This window comes from Hyalella azteca, unplaced genomic scaffold, assembly GCF_000764305.2.
Source record: "Hyalella azteca isolate HAZT.00-mixed unplaced genomic scaffold, Hazt_2.0.2 contig12391, whole genome shotgun sequence".
Taxonomy (NCBI): domain Eukaryota; kingdom Metazoa; phylum Arthropoda; class Malacostraca; order Amphipoda; family Hyalellidae; genus Hyalella; species Hyalella azteca.
The window spans coordinates 1,179-20,089 of record NW_025942351.1 but is presented as its reverse complement, the minus strand read 5'-3'; the positions used below and the strand labels follow the sequence as shown (position 1 = coordinate 20,089).

The following is an 18,911-nucleotide window of genomic DNA, read 5'->3' as shown; positions in this document are numbered from 1 at the left end:
CTCCCCAGGCCTATACGACCCTGCTTCTCTCCTCCCCAGGCCTATACGACCCTGCTTCTCTCTCCCCAGGCCTATACGACCCTACTTCTCTCTCCCCAGGCCTATACGACCCTACTTCTCTCCTCCATAGGCCTATACGACCCTGCTTCTTCCCTCCACCGTACAACTAAATATTAATGCTAAAAAATCGCGCAAATACTTCCTGGTTATTAAAATTAGTGTTAAAAGTTAAACAGAAATAACACAAATTTTTCACCGCCGCAGAACTTACTTTCATAAAGAAATTATTGCGTAAGGGGCATTTAGGGTTGAAATTAAAGCTGCTGATGTTACAGAAAGTAAAGCAGGATTATAAAATGGTAAAAATATGGATTTATCAGTCGAATCAGGATGGCAAAATACATTTAATATGTTATATAGAATTCCTGCAATACAAGAGAAGAAAGGGCATCAAGACACTGGATTGCGCTGTAGAACAATTAATGTCAATTACTAATTAAAGTTAAGGTGAGGAGAACAACTTTTAATAGCTTTTGTGAGATCAAGGAACTATTACTACTTAAATAAAACTTAAAGGGATCAAATTACATGTCCACATCGAACAACCGCCAACTCCTGGACACAATTTAAGACGCGTGCATTAATTATATTGATAAAAAGAGTCAATACGTCAATAAATTAATTACAAAAGTGCATAAATTTTAATACAATCTGCAATAATGACAAAAAGCACGAGATATCCATCAAACAAATCAAGTAATGACATCACTAAGAATTACTGCCAAAATTTTACAAAGAGAGCTGGGATTAGAAATTTATGAAGTTAGATTAGACGTGCTGGTCAGACATTTAAAAACATGAAGATGCATCAATGAAGAAAAATAATAGCAATATTGTTGGGGGAGTTGACAGAAGCGATGCCCTCATGAGGGAAAACTTTATGCGATAATTTAAACTGAGGTTATAAACATAACGAGAGGGTTGTGAGGGCTTGTGAGGGCTTGTGAGGGCTGTGAGATGCGTTAGTCATGCACATCACAAGGGTTGTGAGGGTTTGGAGGGCTTGTGAGGGCTACAAATGAACGCAGTAATGTCACCTTTTAGCGAGAAATTCGCTAGTTCAACCGGACTCATCGGGGCCGCGGAGGGCGCTTCAGGGGAGAGCAAACACGACACAAGCATTAGCGCTGTACAGCACCAGCCTACACTCATATATAAATATATGGGCCAAATTGTCCATAAATGGGTAATATTGGTAATAAATGGATCAGATTGTCCATAAATGGGTCAGATTGTCCATAAATGGGTCAGATTGTCCATAAATGGGTAATATTGTCCATCCATTAATGGTTAATATTGTCCATAAATGGGTCAGATTGTCTAAATAGAGAAACACTTCCTGCATGTGACATTGATATGCCTCTTTAATGCAAACCAAAACTGGGTCAGGATGACCCACACAACGGTAAGAAGTGTTTCGATGTTTGGACAAAGTCTCACTCATTTTTCTGGTTGTAGCATTTACATATTTTAAATATAAAGAATTAAATACTAGCTGGGGAAGAAAAAAATACGATAAAAAGTCGCCAGAAATGTCATGAAGCAGATAACAAATACGCTTATTATGATTAACCAATGAAATAATTAGGGATAATATCCATACTAATAAATATTGGTCAGAGTATACATTATTAGTTACTTCTTCCAGGCAGTACTTTATTCAGATTACATTTATTGCAGAAAGTTGGAGTAACACAAAACTAACACATTCATGAATAGCAAGAATGTGCTATAAGCATGAATAATATACACTTAATATACACGGTATAATAATATTGTGCAAATTTCTTTACTTAATATATACAATATAATTATATAATATTGCTCACACATCTGCTATACATTCAAACATCCCACCACACATCAGACAGCTCACACATGTTATACCTACATTCACACACGTATTCAGCTGATAATATCTGATATTCAAACAGATCTTCTGAATTCTTCTGAATTTGATCAAATGCAGAAAGTTGGAGTAGCACATTCATGAATAGCAAGAGTGTGCTATAAGCATGAATAACATACACTTAATATACACGGTATAATAATATTGTGCAGATTTCTTTACTTAATATACACAATATAAAATAAAATTATATAATATTGCTCAGACATCTATTATACATTCAAACATCCAACCACACATCAGACAGCTCACACATGTTATACCTACATTCACACACGTATTCAGCTGATAATATCTGATATTTAAACAGATCTTCCGAATTCTACTGAATTTGATCAAAATCGGCAATTGGAAATCTCGGGGAGGATATTACATCCAAATTACATCCAATTACAAATTACATCCAAATAATTATTATTGAAGATATTGCTATCAAACTACTGCCTGTAAATGGACATTGGGCAGCATGGAAGAATCTCACACACAAAGAACACAATCCTCACACATAAAGAACACAATGCGTACACATAAATAACACAATTCACACACATAAAGAACAATACACACACATAAAGAACACAATCCACACACATAAAGAACACAATCCACACACAATTCACAAACACAATAACACAATACACACGAGAAGTACACAATCCACACACACGAAACACATATAATACAGGGGTAATTAAATACAGACCAGCCTGGAGCACAGAGTGCGGGGCTCGCTGGCTCTCGTCTTTGCTGGTCTTCTTGTTCTTAGCCTTCCAGGCGTGGTACACCTTCAGGCGCCGGTGGAACTCTGCCCTGCACGCCTGATATATTACGATTATTTATTATTATTATATACATGTCTCTATTGTTATATGTATACTTAATTAGGAGCTCGTATAAGGCCTGCAACATTACTTTTTTATTATAGTTATTCCTCTGAATTATTATATTTACTCTCAATTATGAGCTCGTAGCAATTGGAATAATTCTAGTTAAGTGGAACACGTGCTTCAAAAATATTTACACGGCTATACTCCTACAGGGAGAAAAGAGTGGCAGCAATAAGTGGCAAGCATGAGTAGTGCAGACCTCTAGCAGGTCGAGGTCACAGGAGGTGTTGATGGTGTCGCGGAGGTCAGCATACTTCCACTTGCTGAGGTCATACTTGGCACTCGCTGCTGACGTCAGCTGCTGCTGCACCGCTGCTGACCTGCGCAGGGGGGAGTGTTGAGAGGTGAGTGGTGGGGAGTGGTGAGTGGTGGGGAGTGGTGAGTGGTGGGGAGAGGGGAGTGGTGGGGAGTGGTGAGTGGTGGGGAGTGGTGAGTGGCAGAGAGTGGTGATAAGTGATCGGTAGTGGTGACAGTGGTGGTGATTGCTGGCAACGATCCACAGCAATTTCCGCAATATTCAATCGAGATTAGGTATTTGCACACAAACACAAACATCAACGAAGAACATTACGAGGCAGAAGTCACATCTGCACAATTATTATAATATTTAAATCATTGTTAATATATTGTAAACACAATAGGACATGTATACACTCAAATGCAATCATGCGTACACACTGGTTACTGAATAAATCAATACCTACTAAATAAAACACACACTGAATACGCTGTAAAATAATTAATACAATGATACAATACAAAAATAGAGGACTTGCAACTCACACTTTAAAGTAACGAGTTAATATAATATTTAAATCATAGTTAATATATTGCTAACACAACGGGACTGTATGCACTCAAATACAATCATGCATACACGCTGGATACTGAATGAATTAATACTAAATACAACACACACTTGATACGCTGTAAAATTAATAATACAATAAAACAATTAAAAATAGAGGACTTGCAACTCACACTTTAAAGTAACGAGTTAACAAATAATTTAATTAGTTAATAACTGCATGACTTCACAATCTTGAATAAAACTGTTCAGTTCACTGAAGAAACGTGAAGAAATTCAGAATTAAAATCAGTTCACTCGGCACCTGGAAAAAGATGTATATAATATCCAAAACAAATATATAATACATTCATTGTATACATAATATACACAGAATGTATACAGTATCCAAAACTCCCACGGAGGCAAACAGTCCATAAAATCGACCAGCAGGACGCACGAACACAACTCATTTATGTTGTGTTTTATTAAACCTTCACAATTGTCAGTTAAATTAACATTTCAAGTAATATACTAGTGAGCTTGTCACAGACAAAAAATCTTCCAACATACAAAGAAAATCGTTCCAAAACAACATGATCGTGTCTGGAGAAATTCGTTTTGACGAAAGCAAAAAGTTTGTCGCGTTTAAAGAAACTTTTCTAATTCTGAGGAGAATTTTTCAATAACCGGCAAATTTTGCATTTTACACACAATTATTAGAACAATTCTCTACGCGTAAAAGGTACAGATAATCGATAGAAACGTAAACGGCACATTTTAAACACGAAAAAAATTATTTACAACAAAGTGGTAAACTCAATTCCCCCTTCGAAGGAATTCCCGAGCTTCTCTTCTCAATACAACACCAACTAAATTTCGAGTTTTTCACGTGGGGTACCGCTACAATAATATAATGCAATACCCAAGTACAATTGCATTCACATACAATTCAAATTGTAATTGTAAAAAAATCTTGTAAAAAATCTCGTAAAAATCAAGTTTGAAAAAATCTTGAGTTTTTCACATGGGGTGCAACTACAATAATATAATGCGACAGTCCAATACAATTACATTCACATACAATACAACAAGAATACTTTCCCATTAAAATGCCATAATACACAACAGTACAATTTAATACAGTGGCATCAAATGCCATAGTCACACAACAATAGTGACACTATAGTAGCACTACATAGATGCCATCGTCACACCATTTTTTTAAGTAAAAAAATTTTAGTGCGTTTTTTCAAGGATGAAGAGCATTTCACGTTTACGTTCAAACGAGATTCGTGTCGTAAAAATTGTTACACAACCTTACACAAAAAATGGTGAGACGTAGTGCAAATAGCGATGCACTTTTGCTAGTTTATCCAAATCCAAGTTAATAATATAAAAAGGATTATAAATGCTACGAGCAAAAGAAAAGTGAGTCACTATTTGGACAACTAGACACATTAGTTTGTCTGGGTGCAGGATCAAGCGGCATGCAAGATACCTCGCACTCTTGCCGGGCGTCACTACACCCGCTGGGCCGTTGGTAAAACTGCACGATAAACCGGCACGAAAACCCGGAGGGTGTGGAGAAACGAAAATTAAAATTTAGCAACGAAGAAAATGCGGGGAAAAATAAATAAAAATTAGAATTTAGCAACAAAGAAAATGCGGGTAAAAACTTAAAATTTAGCAGCAAAGGAAATGCGAAAGAAAAAAATACAATTACAATTTAGTAACAGAAAAAATGCGGGAGAGGAAGCAAGTGCGGCAAGATGGCGGTCACTAAGCTGTACGAAAATTAAAAGAATGCAAAACTGCAAAACATTGAAGCGGTTTGTCGACTAACATGGTTGCTCCTTACTGACTAAACTAAGAGAAACTTGCAGAAATTTAGAGATTTTTAAATAATCGATAATTAACCAGGAATTTAAAAGTAAAGAAAATAGTCAAAAAGTTCACCATTTCTTATAGGAGAAAACGTTTCGGAGTCCAGCTCCATCGTCAGTTGAAACTTGAATGGTGAACTTTAGGCTATTTTCTTTGCTTTTAAATTCTTGGTAAATTTGCGATTTAATGTGATTTTAAGGGCTTAATCTAATTTATGTGATTTTAATACTTATATCGATAATTAAATAAAATGCAATTAAATATTGGCTGTCTCTAAGTAAATAGTAAGTGGAGAAACTTCTATAAATTAGCGAAAATTTTCCGCAAAACGACCACTAATAAACTGCTAGGGGTGAATCTTTCAATAATTGATATTCAACCTATAGAGGATATCACGGTTAGATAACATTTATTTTTTTCATCAAACGCATGGTTCTAAAATGTCGAAAAAAAATTCACATCCCCATATGTATATATGTTGATGCTAAAAGTGGTATTTTATGGATGTATTAAATATGGATGTTAAAAGTATCAAGGGTTGATGCTGAAATTCTTGATAAGTAACGCAGTGATGGCGGATAGACAAGATAAGGAAAGTCTGTATCGAACTAAACAACTAGGAAAAGAATTTTGATTGAACCATGGATAACTAGTGAAGATGTGCCATAAATACTTAGCTAGTTAGGGTGCACAATGGGCAACTAGCTAGTTGGGGTGCACAATAGACAACTAGCTAGTTAAGGTGCACAATAGACAACTAGCTATATAGTTAGGGTGCACAATATTTAACTAGCGTGCACCAGGCCAATTACGGCTGCAGTGTCGCTACCAACAATAATCATTATTTCTATTCTCGATAAAACCTCCAGGATGAACAATTTCGGCAATCTTTCAATTCAGATTCTAAATAAATTACTGGAGCAGACATCTAATAGAGAAATAGAGAAACTTTAAATTAAAAAAAATTACAAAATGACGACATCTAATAGAGAAACTTAAAATTAAAAAAAATGTTAGAAAATAAATCGCAGGAAACGAGCACCAGTTCGAGACCTCTTCTCATGCCGCGAGACGCAACAAGACCAGCATCTTTAGCTCACGAGACCTCTTCACATGCCACGAGACACAACAAGACCAGCATCTCTAGCTCACGAGACCTCTTCTCATGCCACGAGACACAACAAGACCAGCATCTCTAGCTCACGAGACCTCTTCTCAGGCCACGAGACGCAACAATATCAGCATCTCTAGCTTGCAACAAGACCAGCATCTCTACCTCACGAGACCTCTTCACATGGCACGAGACGCAACAAGACCAGCATCTCTACCTCACGAGACCTCTTCACATGCCACGAGACGCGCAACAAAGCACCTTTTAAGCATGGGTGTCTCTGTCTCGTCGACGCCGCCGCGTGTCTCGGCAGCGAGACGCAGCGCCAGCTCGTGGTCTCGCCGCTCCTGCTCCTCCGCCTCGCGCGCCGCTGCTGCCTCGCGAGCTGCCGCTGCTGCTGCCGCCTGCACGTACAATATTTCTTAATAATATATATCAATAATTCTATATTAATAATTATTTCTTAATAATTATATATTAACAATCATATTATTTAATATAAAATAATCATTAATTATGAAATGTTCTATTTTATATTGTGTTGAAATTATATATACATGTATTAGGTAGAATCGTTTCTATATTTATCAATCAAATAATATAATATATAATAATTAGATATGAAAATAAATATATACATTTAACTATTTTTGTACGATAAATAGTAATACAGCGAAAAATTCATTCATTTTAATCTGGCAACATGCTATGAAATTGGTAAGTTATAAATAGATGAAAAACAGGAAGCAAACTTATAATCACAAACTGCACTTATAATCAAACTGTAGCTAAATTAGAGATTTTCTCTCGTTCTCGGGCATCATTTCACATGAATTGTGCACATGAACAATATCTACAAGAATACAAAAAAAAAAAACTGGACGATGCTTATATCTCAATTTCGGCACGATCGTGCAGAGAATCAAGTGTTTTAATAAAAAAATTAGATATCTTAGACTGAAAACAAATTCAAGCCACTTGAAACCATACCTCATTTTCGGCAGCTCGAAGACGTTCTTCTTCTTCGAGTTTTCTCGCTGCCTCTTCTTCAGCTTTCCTGCGGGCTTCAAGTTCAGCGCGTTTTCTTTTGTTTTCTTCCTCTTCTTTCTGTTTTCTTATCTCCTCTTCCTTGCGCTTTCTCTCCAGGTCCATTTGCTCTTGGATCTTACGTAGCCTTTCCTGTTCCTCGGCCTTCTTCTGCATCTGCACTTTGGTCTTGAGAGCCGCCATGGTACAGTCAGCGGACGCAACCAACGTACTGTACTCTCTCTCCAGTACAGTTTTGGACAAAGACTGTGTACGGATGCGATTAATGGAAGTGTCAATGGCCACCTGCAGCTTCTTGACGTCAGCAATACTAGCGTCGCGGTCCTTGGTCAGCTCCTGCGTGATGGCCATCATGGCTTCAACCTGACCCTTAAGACCCTTTATCCTGAGGGCGGTCATGTAGCGCGGGCGATATTTGTTGCGGGCGTTGAGCATGCGCACGTTCTTCTGGATGACGATGAGGTTTTCACGTCTGTAGATGATTTTATACTTGAGTTTAATGACAGAGAGAGCGCACCAAATGGCTTTCTTCCAGCGTGACTGCAACAGCCAGCGCCGCACCTTGTCAACAAGGAGCTTCAGGTTCTCAGGGTCACTGCGCATAATCTGATCGAATTCTGCATACTTTCCGGGACGGAAGAACACGCGCGTTAAGCCGAACTTGAAGTCCTTCTCATCTAGACCCAGCGCACGAAACAGAGCCTGTCCAAATAAAAAGATAAATTAATGAGGGGCTTCAGAGGGTCGCAAACTTTTGAAGGTATTTGGATAATATACGGTAGGTCAACTTAATTCGAGTACTCGGATAATCTGGTTCAAATTAATCCAAGTACTCAAACAATCCAGATCAAATTAATCCAAGTACTCATAATCTAGTTCAAATTAATTAAAGTACTCAGATAATCTAGATCAAATTAATCCGAGTACCCGTCATCAATGGTTGAATACCAAATCCTTAGAAACTTAGAAATTAGCAGTGAAATTTATTAAATAAACTGCGAGATTTACTACGTGAACAATGAAGGCACATGACTCATTGCATACCAACTAATATTATAAATCTCCCCAAAAAAGTCCAAGTTATCATAAGTAACCCGGAACACCAGCCTCATCAAGACTAGACCTTAAGCCTGAGCAGACCTTGCAGAAGAGTCTCGGGTCAAGCCTCGAGAGCTGGGCAGGGAGGAACTGCTTGTACATGTGGTAAAGGTCATGGAACGGAGCCCTGGAAGGGTATCCCTGCTGCATGAGCTCTAGCACGGAGGTCATGCCCGAGCACTGCAGCTGCGACAGGATTGGTCCGCCCTCGAATTCGTGGTCCACCATCTTCACGTTGGGCTTGATGCATCGCACGAAGCTCGTGCCCTGCAATTGCGAATATAGTACATATATAGTCGTATTTTACAACTGACAAAATGGGGTAAAGTCGTATTTTACGACCGATGGGCCCAATGCAGCAAAATCATATTTTATAAAATAAACTGGCCAGCAAGTCGGCAATATAATTTACCGACTAACTGCACAAAGTCACATTTTTAGGCTAATTGGCCAAAATAATATTTTATGACTAACTGGCCGGAAGTGACAAAGTCATATTTTACAGCTAACTGGCTTAAATTTTATATATGCTAAACCTAGGATATAATGCGACACGTTAGAAGACGGGTATGTAAGCACTTGGTGCGTAAAGAAAATGCATTTAAGTTCACGTATGTAATACGCTCGTTGCACGAACAGTGCTCATGTGGAGCGTCAACGCAACACGAAGGTGCTCATGTACACCGTACTTTTTGCTTACCTCCAAATATATTAATAGTTAATAGTTATACAGTTAATTAAGTAACGTGTCCTGTAAGTTTTGCACCAGAAATCATAAGAGTCTCTTCGTTGATTACAAACAATAACAACAATAACGAACACAACACAGAGAGCACTCACAGTGCTCATGAGTTTATCCATGAGTTCCTGAAGCTGCGTCTTGATTACCAACAATAATAACAATAAAAATATAACTCAGTACTCACAGCAGTGAGTGACAGAGAGCGCATTTTCTCGTCGACGAAAACTTGAGGTCACGGACGGACGGACAGACAGGCAGACGGACATGGCGAGCACAATAGTGCATTTTTTCCATAATGAGAAAATGCGGGTGCTCATGAGTTTATCCATAAGTTCCTGAAGCTGCGTCTTCATTAATAACAATAATAACAATAAAGAACACAACACAAAGGGCACTAACGGTGCTCATGAGTTTATCCATGAGTTCTTAAAGTTGCGTCATGATTACCAACAATAATAACGAACACAACACAAAGGGCACTCACGGTGCTCATGAGTTTATCCATGAGTTCCTGAAGTTGCGTCTTGAACTTGGCAGCGATGGAGATGAAGGTGAGCTTGCCACGGGCAGAGGAGGGCGCGGCGCCCGACATGAAGAGCCCTCTGATGAACTGGTTGCCTGCCTCCTGCGCCAGCCCCTCCAGGGACGCGTGCAGCGCGTCGTTATTCTTCGCCAGGAACTCCGCCTGCAGATACACAAGGGAATCAGGACTCGTGGGTGTAAAAGCAGAGGAAATATTAAATACGCGAAGACATACGAAGATATATTAAAGCTCTGCCAGCATACAAGGAGGGAAATGAGAACTCTGGCAGTATACATGGAGGAAAATGAGAACTCTGCCAGCATACATTGAGGGAAATGAGAACTCTGCCAGCATACATGGAGGGAAATGAGAACTCTGTCAGTATACATGGAGGGAAATGAGAGCTCTGCCAGCATACATGGAGGGAAATGAGAACTCTGCCAACATATATAGATGCAAAGTAAAACTCTGCGAGCGATTTTCGACGATCAAGGACCGTCTTGACGATCAAGGACCATCTTGACGATCAAGGACCATCTTGACGATCTAGGACCGTCTTGACGATCAAGGACCGTCTTGACGATCAAAGACCATCTTGACGATCAAGGACCGTCTTGACGATCAAGGACCGTCTTGACGATCAAAGGCCATCTTAACGATCAAGGACCGTCTTGAGTGCTCACCGTTTGATAGCACACGGCGCCAGCAAAGTGCCGTATAAGGAAGCCCTCGTCGTCCCGTATTTCCCTGTGGTCTTTAAGTCTGCTCTTGCGTGGTAAGGCTAGTCTGAAGTGGCTGGCGTGGTGCTGGTGACACATGCTGGTGAAGTGACTAGGTGAAGGCTTGGGCAGTTTGTGTTCCTCATCAAGGAGGCTGATCAGGCCGGTGTTCTTTGCTTCTATCAAATCTGCAAAAAATTTCGAAATTATCAAATCTACAAATCTGTTCAAATTTCAGTGTTCGTGACAAATAACGGAGATTCAGTAAAATTAGGTGAAATAAATCTTCCAATTAAAACATTTATCTGTTTTGTGGAAACCGCTACAGGCAAACTGATAAAACTTGCACTAATACGCAAAATTTGTTATCTCAAAAATGAATTAGCAATATTTTTTTCTCAAATATTCCCCCATTCCCAATATTTTCCCTAAAATAAAATTAATTAACAGCAAAGAAAAAAATCTCAAAATGGATTTTTTTCTTACCAATGCAATCTTGATTATCGACATAGGAGATCTTCTTAACACCAAGGCCTTCTTTCTCGTATATCTGCTGCTCCTCCTTCAGTATTCGCTCATTGAAGAACTGCTGCAGCTTCTCATTGCAGTAGTTGATGCAGAACTGCTCGAAGCTGTTCACCGGGAAGTATTCTGCACACGGGTAACTCTTGGTAACTTCAAATTATCGGCAACTATTGGTAACTCCAGCTTATTGGCAGGTAACTCTTGGTACCTTCAACTTATCAGTAGATAACTCTTGGTACGTTCAAATTATCAGTAACTCTCATTAATTTCAACTTAGACTTATAGACAGTGCAAACCTCATATCATTATTTCTACATGGATTTGCGACTGAAAATTTCTTCCAAAGTTACTCCTAAGTTCTTCTTTAATGAATGTTCTGCATTAAAGAAATATTTTGTCTAGATAAAACACAGATCACAGACAGACAGTATCAATATCTACGTAATAATAATCAACATGCAAGCTAGAATGAGATAAAGGTTATGTAATATACAATACAAAATGAAGACATCGCAAAATAAAGATAATAAGAGACAAATGTGCTAACCAAAACCAGCGATGTCGAGGACTCCGATGTAGTAAGCAGAGGACGAGAAAGGGATGCTCTGGTTGATGCGGTGCACGATGTAGTCGAAGAGTTTGCTGTACATTGCCTTGGCCAGAGCGTCGCGCCCTCCTTTGGCTTCGTGCACTTTCAGAGGCACCCTGTTGAGAACGGAGCGATATGAGGTGCTTATACACGGGGCAGGTATTGGCAGATGGTGTCAGTGGCAGGTATTGGCAGATGGTATTAGTGGCAAGTAGATTTTAGCCAGAATTTTTTATAATTTTTTTAAAATTGATTATTATAAATAAACAGTTAATTTTTTTCTTACAATTTTTAGCCCAATATTCGAAGCAAAAAGTACTTGACACAAGTACTATGTGCTAATACTGATGCTTATGTGACCACGTCATCAGAGCTGCAAGTCTCACATGATGACGGTCCGGCCCCCCGCCCGCCACCAGAGCCTCCCCCCCGGCGTGCGTGACGGTCGCAACCAACAACAACAACAACGGTGCCCTTATGACCACCAAGTCTCATGATGCCGGTGCCCTTATGACCACCAAGTCTCATGATGCCGGTGCCCTTATGACCACCAAGTCTCATGATGCCGGTGCCCTTATGACCACCAAGTCTCACATGATGACGGTGCCCTTATGACCACCAAGTCTCACATGATGCCGGTGCCCTTATGACCACCAAGTCTCACATGATGACGGTGCCCTTATGTCCGCCCTTGCTCGGCTGCATGACCCGCGACAGGAGCGCCTGGTTCAGATGGTTGGGGTCCACGCCCAGGAGACCTGCGCACACGCGCAGCGACTCGCTGCTGCTGCCGCACACTCGGCACCCTCCTGGGGGCGACAGACTCACATTCATTTGGGTCAATTGTTTTAAATATAAAAGAGTATATCATATCATATTTTGTAGTGTTATTTGCACGTAAATTAGGGTAAATTAGAAGAGGTTTATGCGAGATTTCCATCTCTTGTAGTGTTACTCGTGATTTAATTTGGGTAAATATTATGGCGTAAAAGCGGAGTATTTCATCTTCTGCACTGTTAATCGCGAAGGCGAGGTTAATTTTTTGTTAATTGGAAGTTTTTTTGGAAGTTAATTTTCTAGGTAAGTTAATTTAATTAATTTACCATTTTTGGAAGTTACTTTTTGTTAATTTTTGTATTGTTAATCGCGAAGGCGAGGAAGACGACTCGTTAATGAAAAAGGTGTATGCGAGAGAAACCGTACAAAGTGCAATATAGTGAAAGCCGTACACCAAGGCACTGAATTCTAAATTAATCGACACACCTGCTCCAAGCCTATCAACCTGAATAGTAACCCCACTGTAACTATTACAAACCCCCCACAGACATATAATGTTGAAAAACAGTTCAACCAACGTTATTTCAACGTCAAATGCCTGGTAGGACGCCTTCTTTATCTCTGTAACGCACCCTTGCAACGTTATTACAACGTCAAATGCCTTAACGCACCCTTGCAACGTTATTTCAACGTCAAATGCCCGGTAGGACGCCTTCTTTATCTCTGTAACGCACCCTTGCAACGTTATTTCAACGTCAAATGCCTGCTTATGACGCCTTCTTTATTTCTTTAACGCACCCTCGCAACGTTATTTCAACGTCAAATGCCTATTAGGACGCCTTCTGAATTTTTAACGCACCCTTAACATCGTCAGGATTATCCTCGAACTGGACGTTGCCGAGATGCAGGACGGCGGCGACGCAGGTGTAGATGGACAGCCGCTCCTGTCCTCCGAGGCCGAGGTTGCCAAGGGCCTTGTCGAGGGCAGCGAAGTTCCTCACGTCGTCCAGGATGGGGTCCCTCAGAGGCCCACTGGACGAGTGTGCGCGGCTCACGCTGTTGTTCGAGAGTTTGCTCTGGGTCTCCTTTGAGACGAAGTATTGCGTGCAGCCGTGACGTAAATACTGCAATATATATGACATGGAAGTGGTCTCACAAATATATTTTTCAAAAAATAGTCTTGGTTTATAGATAGATCTGTACAGACGCTGTCTGTAAATCGCATCCTTTAAATAAAAGTATTGCGTGCAGCCGTGACGCAAATACTGTAATATATAACACATGGAATAGGTCGTAAAAACACCTTTTATATTAAAAATGTTTTTGGTCTATAGATAGTCTTGGTCTTTATAAAGTTTCTTTTGAGACGAAGTTTTGTGTGCAGCCGTGACGTAAATACTGTAATATATATGACATGGGGTGGTCTCAAAAATACATTTACAAAAAATAGTCTTGGTTTATAGATAGTCTTGGTGTGTAAATAGCCTCCTTTGAATAAAAGTACTGCGTGCAGCCGTGACGCAAATACTGCAATATTCAAGAAACGAAATTGGTCTCAAAAACACATTTCATATTAAAATAGTTTTGGTTTATAGATAGTCTAGGTCTATAAATAATCTCCTTTGACTAAAAGTACTGCAATATGAAGATTACAAATCACAATAACGCAATGGGATCACAATAAATTTCATATAAAAATCCACTGGGTTATATGGGTTAGATAAATATTCTCTACTTGAGATATATTCAATATTCTTATTATTCAATTTAAAAGAAGTCTATGGTTCAGAAATTTAAATATACAAAGTAATTAATAACATCGGACGCTAAGAAAATATAAATGCAGACAGTGCAAATTAAATCGAAATGACGCGAGCTGACCTCGAAGTCGTCAGGGTTGGAGAGCCTGAGTTTGGATCGTAGTTCATCAGGGGCGCCGGCGCAGAGCTGGTAGAAGATGTGGTAGTTACGCTCCTGCGACGACTGCCCTACAATACGACTCTTCTCCAGCAGGTAGTGAGAGATGAACCCGCCTACCACCAGGTGCCTGGTACAACCAGTCAATGGTTAACAACGAAGGCACGCTATTTACCAATGTGGGCAACCAATGTACGAGTACAAAGATTCAACATCAACCCAATATGAGCAACCAATGTATGTGTACAAAGATTCAACATCAACCCAATATGAGCAACCAATTTTTGAGTACGAAGATTCGACATCAACCCAATCTGGGCAACCACTATACGAGTGTGGAAATTTGTTATTAATAGAATCTGGCACATAAACCAATCCTAATTAAATACTTATGACACGGTAGCGCGAGATAAACTTTCCAACACCAAGTGCCTGGTACAACCAGTGAATGGTTACTAACAACAAAGTTCTACTGTAACTATGCTTCACTTGAAAATCAATCTCAACTATATCAGGCGAGCAATTACTACTTCTAGAAAATCCTTGAATATATTTAGGTACTGAAGTGCGGCAAGTAAAGACTCACTTGTCACTGAAGTGAATCTCTATGAACTTCCCGAATCTGGAGGAGTTGTTGTTGCGTGTCGTCTTGGCGTTGCCGAACGCCTCCAACACGGGGTTAGCTGCTCACACACGTTTAATAACACGGTTAACACGGCATGAAGTTAGCTGCCACACACAAGCATAATAACACGGTTAACACGGCATGAATTTCATGGTTAGTGCATGAATGTAGCTCACGGTGGGCCATGAACAATATGGGCCTCAAAACTTCACTAGCCAGACACCTCGGGTAGACTTTAGTGTTTTGAAGAGTCATCGATTAAATATAAATAAAAACGCGACTATTCGAATGAAAAAGGATCGAAACACGGGTAAGTACATCACACACTACCAACAACGCTCTTTGAAGCAGCAAATTATATGATTTTTACACAGTAAATATATTCATATTTCCATTTAGAATAATAATATAACAGCAATTTCCTAAATTATTAATTTTAGGTTCAAGTAAATATCAACTAGCTCGGTAGTTCGCCCATCTTGCTGCCCCAGCTCTCGCAGAGATAGCGCAGGATGTACTTGGTAGACTCGGTCTTGCCTGCGCCAGACTCTCCTGACACCACGATACTCTGGCTCTCCTTCAGCACCTTCATGTCCCGGAACGCTTTGTCCGCTGTAAAATTAATCTTATCAGTAGATATAAGGAACAAATACAGCTTTAATTAATGTTATCAGTAGAAATGAGGTACAAATACAGCTTTGTACGCTGTGAAATAATGCTACCAGTTGAAATAAGGTACAAATACAGCTTTGTCCGCTGTAAATTAATGTTACAAGTAAAAATGAGGTACAAATACAGCATTGTACGCTGTAAATTAGTATTACCAGTAGATATAAGGTACAAATACAGCTTTGTCAGCTGTAACCAAATGTTACAAGTAGATTCACGGTACAAGTAAACTTATTTTACTGCAATAAAATCATGCAAGTAGATTGGCATGACTCACCTATGGCATGACTCACCTATGACATGACCCACCTATGACATGACCCACCTATGGCATGACCCACCTATGACATGACCCACCTATGGCATGACCCACCTATAGCAAAGACGTGTGGCGGCATCTGCCCCAGAGAGCGGCCCTGGTAGGCGTGGATGGTGTCGAGCGTGTACAGGTTCTTCACCTCGAAGTATGGGTTCACCGCGATCAGGATATTCGCCACGTACGTCTGCGGCGTAAGTCATGTATTAATAAAGTACGTCTGCGGTATAACAGTCTTGAGTTAGTCACGTATACGTCTGCGGCATGAAACTAATGAGTTAATCACGTACGTCTGCGTCGTAAGTAGTAATGAATTAATCACGTACGTCTGCTGCATGAAACTAATGAGTTAATCACCTGCGAATGAGGTATGAAACTAATGAGTTAATCACCTACATCTGCAGAGAAACTAATGAATTTAATTAATCACCTACGTCACCTAATACATTAATCACCTACATCTGCGGCATGAAACTAATACATTAATCACCTACATCTGCGGCATGAAACTAATACATTTTTAATCACCTACACCTGCGGCATGAAACGTGTATAGTTCACATACGTCTGCAAGATAAAGTACTAAATGCAAGCTACCGAAATGACAAGTGTAACTGCATTATCTAGCGAGAGTATCTTAAGTACAAACAAATGATCAAATTATTCTAATTACCTAATCTTAATAAGACAAATTATTCTAATCAAATGTAACTTAAGCCAGGACTCACGTAGATCTTATCCTTGTTGTAGCGCAGCCTGATGTTATGTAGTAATGTGGCCTCGTTGAGGTACATCAGCGCGCCTGCATAACATCGTCATCAACATCATAATGATATACAAATGATATTATATACTAATGATATATTAAATCCATTGCATCGTATTTTGTTTTTTGTTTAGGTTGCTTTGAAATGATACCAATCGTTGGCGATTGCATCACCAAGCATATCGTAGAATATCGACATGCATTTCACGATGAATCATTCAGAGAACAAAAAAATAGGTTTAATAATAAGATTTCTAAAACTGTGGATTCATACAAAACATATATCACCAGCAACGTGGAAGTAATTAGATTTAAGCAAGTGGCAATGATTACAAGCTTTGATATTAGTAAGCAGAAGCTTATTAATATAATATTAATACGATAAGCAGAAGCGCTGTACTTCGAGGCATGAGTGTACACTGTACAACTGTAATGCCCACGCCGATTACTGAATCAAGTACAATAATGCCGACGCGATTACTGTACTACTATACGTTACATAAAGTTACCGTGTCGTCACGTACCGTTACCGTATCGTTACTCACAGTAATCATGTTACTCACAGTTATCATGTTACTCACAGTTATCATGTTACTCACAGTTATCATGTTACTCACAGTTATCATGTTACTCACAGTTATCATGTTACTCACAGTTATCATGTTACTCACAGTTATCATGTTACTCACAGTTATCATGTTACTCACAGTTATCATGTTACTCACAGTTATCATGTTACTCACAGTTATCATGTTACTCACAGTTATCATGTTACTCACAGTTATCATGTTACTCACAGTTATCATGTTACTCACAGTTATCATGTTACTCACAGTTATCATGTTACTCACAGTTATCATGTTACTCACAGTTATCATGTTACTCACAGTTATCATGTTACTCACAGTTATCATGTTACTCACAGTTATCATGTTACTCACAGTTATCATGTTACTCACAGTTATCATGTTACTCACAGTTATCATGTTACTCACAGTTATCATGTTACTCACAGTTATCATGTTACTCACAGTTATCATGTTACTCACAGTTATCATGTTACTCACAGTTATCATGTTACTCACAGTTATCATGTTACTCACAGTTATCATGTTACTCACAGTTATCATGTTACTCACAGTTATCATGTTACTCACAGTTATCATGTTACTCACAGTTATCATGTTACTCACAGTTATCATGTTACTCACAGTTATCATGTTACTCACAGTTATCATGTTACTCACAGTTATCATGTTACTCACAGTTATCACGTTACTCAGTTATCATGTTACTCACAGTTATCATGTCACAGTTATGTTACTCACAGTTATCACGTTACTCAGTTATCACGTTACTCACAGTTATCATGTTACTCACAGTTATCATGTCACTCAGTTATCATGTTACTCACAGTTCTCATGTTACTCACAGTTATCATCAACATCCTTGTTATCGTCATCCTCGGCAGGGTAGACACGGTCATAGGGCACGGTGAGGGGTTTAGCGTTACGCTGCTTCGTCACGGGCTCAACGGTAACCCCCTCGGGGTTCAGGTCCACGATGGACCCCAAGATGAACCCATGGACGGGGTCTGTGACCCATACCTTCTGTGAGCCGCCGCCCTCCATGCCCTGTAACATAAACAAGCGTATAAATACCTATTACTAACTAATCCTTAAATATTTTGATAAAATAATAATACCAATAAGAATTGCAGAACTTCAGGCAAAGAAGAAAGGCGCCGTCGAATAGTAAGAATAGGCAAGACAATTTCAGTAGTGATGTAATCGTAACTATATTACTAAACAATTAGAGTGATCACCTAAAAATCAATCGAAAATAAACTTCATAGGGCCATATATTATTCCCACATGTACTAAGTATCCAACAGGGTCCAATAGGAATTACAAGGGTGCGAATACCTAACGAAGGTGAAGATCGAGGGTAACGATGA

The 18,911-nt window shown here is 39.3% G+C and overlaps 1 protein-coding gene across 1 annotated transcript in view; it reads right to left on the bottom strand.

Annotated features, from left to right (window-relative positions):
• LOC108679616 (unconventional myosin-VI) overlaps positions 1–18,443 on the bottom strand; it is a 21,762-nt gene extending 3,319 nt beyond the window's left edge. Inside the window, exons 1-18 of the mRNA XM_018168274.2 lie at positions 18,387–18,443; positions 16,917–16,990; positions 16,246–16,375; positions 15,678–15,815; positions 15,165–15,261; positions 14,543–14,708; positions 13,521–13,785; positions 12,549–12,693; positions 11,843–12,000; positions 11,257–11,421; positions 10,735–10,958; positions 10,013–10,213; positions 8,829–9,053; positions 7,632–8,390; positions 6,903–7,045; positions 3,056–3,176; positions 2,673–2,787; positions 1,098–1,151 (exon numbers count right to left, since the gene is read on the bottom strand). Coding sequence (XP_018023763.1) covers positions 1,098–1,151; positions 2,673–2,787; positions 3,056–3,176; positions 6,903–7,045; positions 7,632–8,390; positions 8,829–9,053; positions 10,013–10,213; positions 10,735–10,958; positions 11,257–11,421; positions 11,843–12,000; positions 12,549–12,693; positions 13,521–13,785; positions 14,543–14,708; positions 15,165–15,261; positions 15,678–15,815; positions 16,246–16,375; positions 16,917–16,982 — 3,172 coding nt within the window. The 5' untranslated portion in view covers positions 16,983–16,990; positions 18,387–18,443. The remainder of the gene's footprint in view (positions 1–1,097; positions 1,152–2,672; positions 2,788–3,055; positions 3,177–6,902; positions 7,046–7,631; positions 8,391–8,828; positions 9,054–10,012; positions 10,214–10,734; positions 10,959–11,256; positions 11,422–11,842; positions 12,001–12,548; positions 12,694–13,520; positions 13,786–14,542; positions 14,709–15,164; positions 15,262–15,677; positions 15,816–16,245; positions 16,376–16,916; positions 16,991–18,386) is intronic.
• Positions 18,444–18,911: the final 468 nt, after the last annotated feature.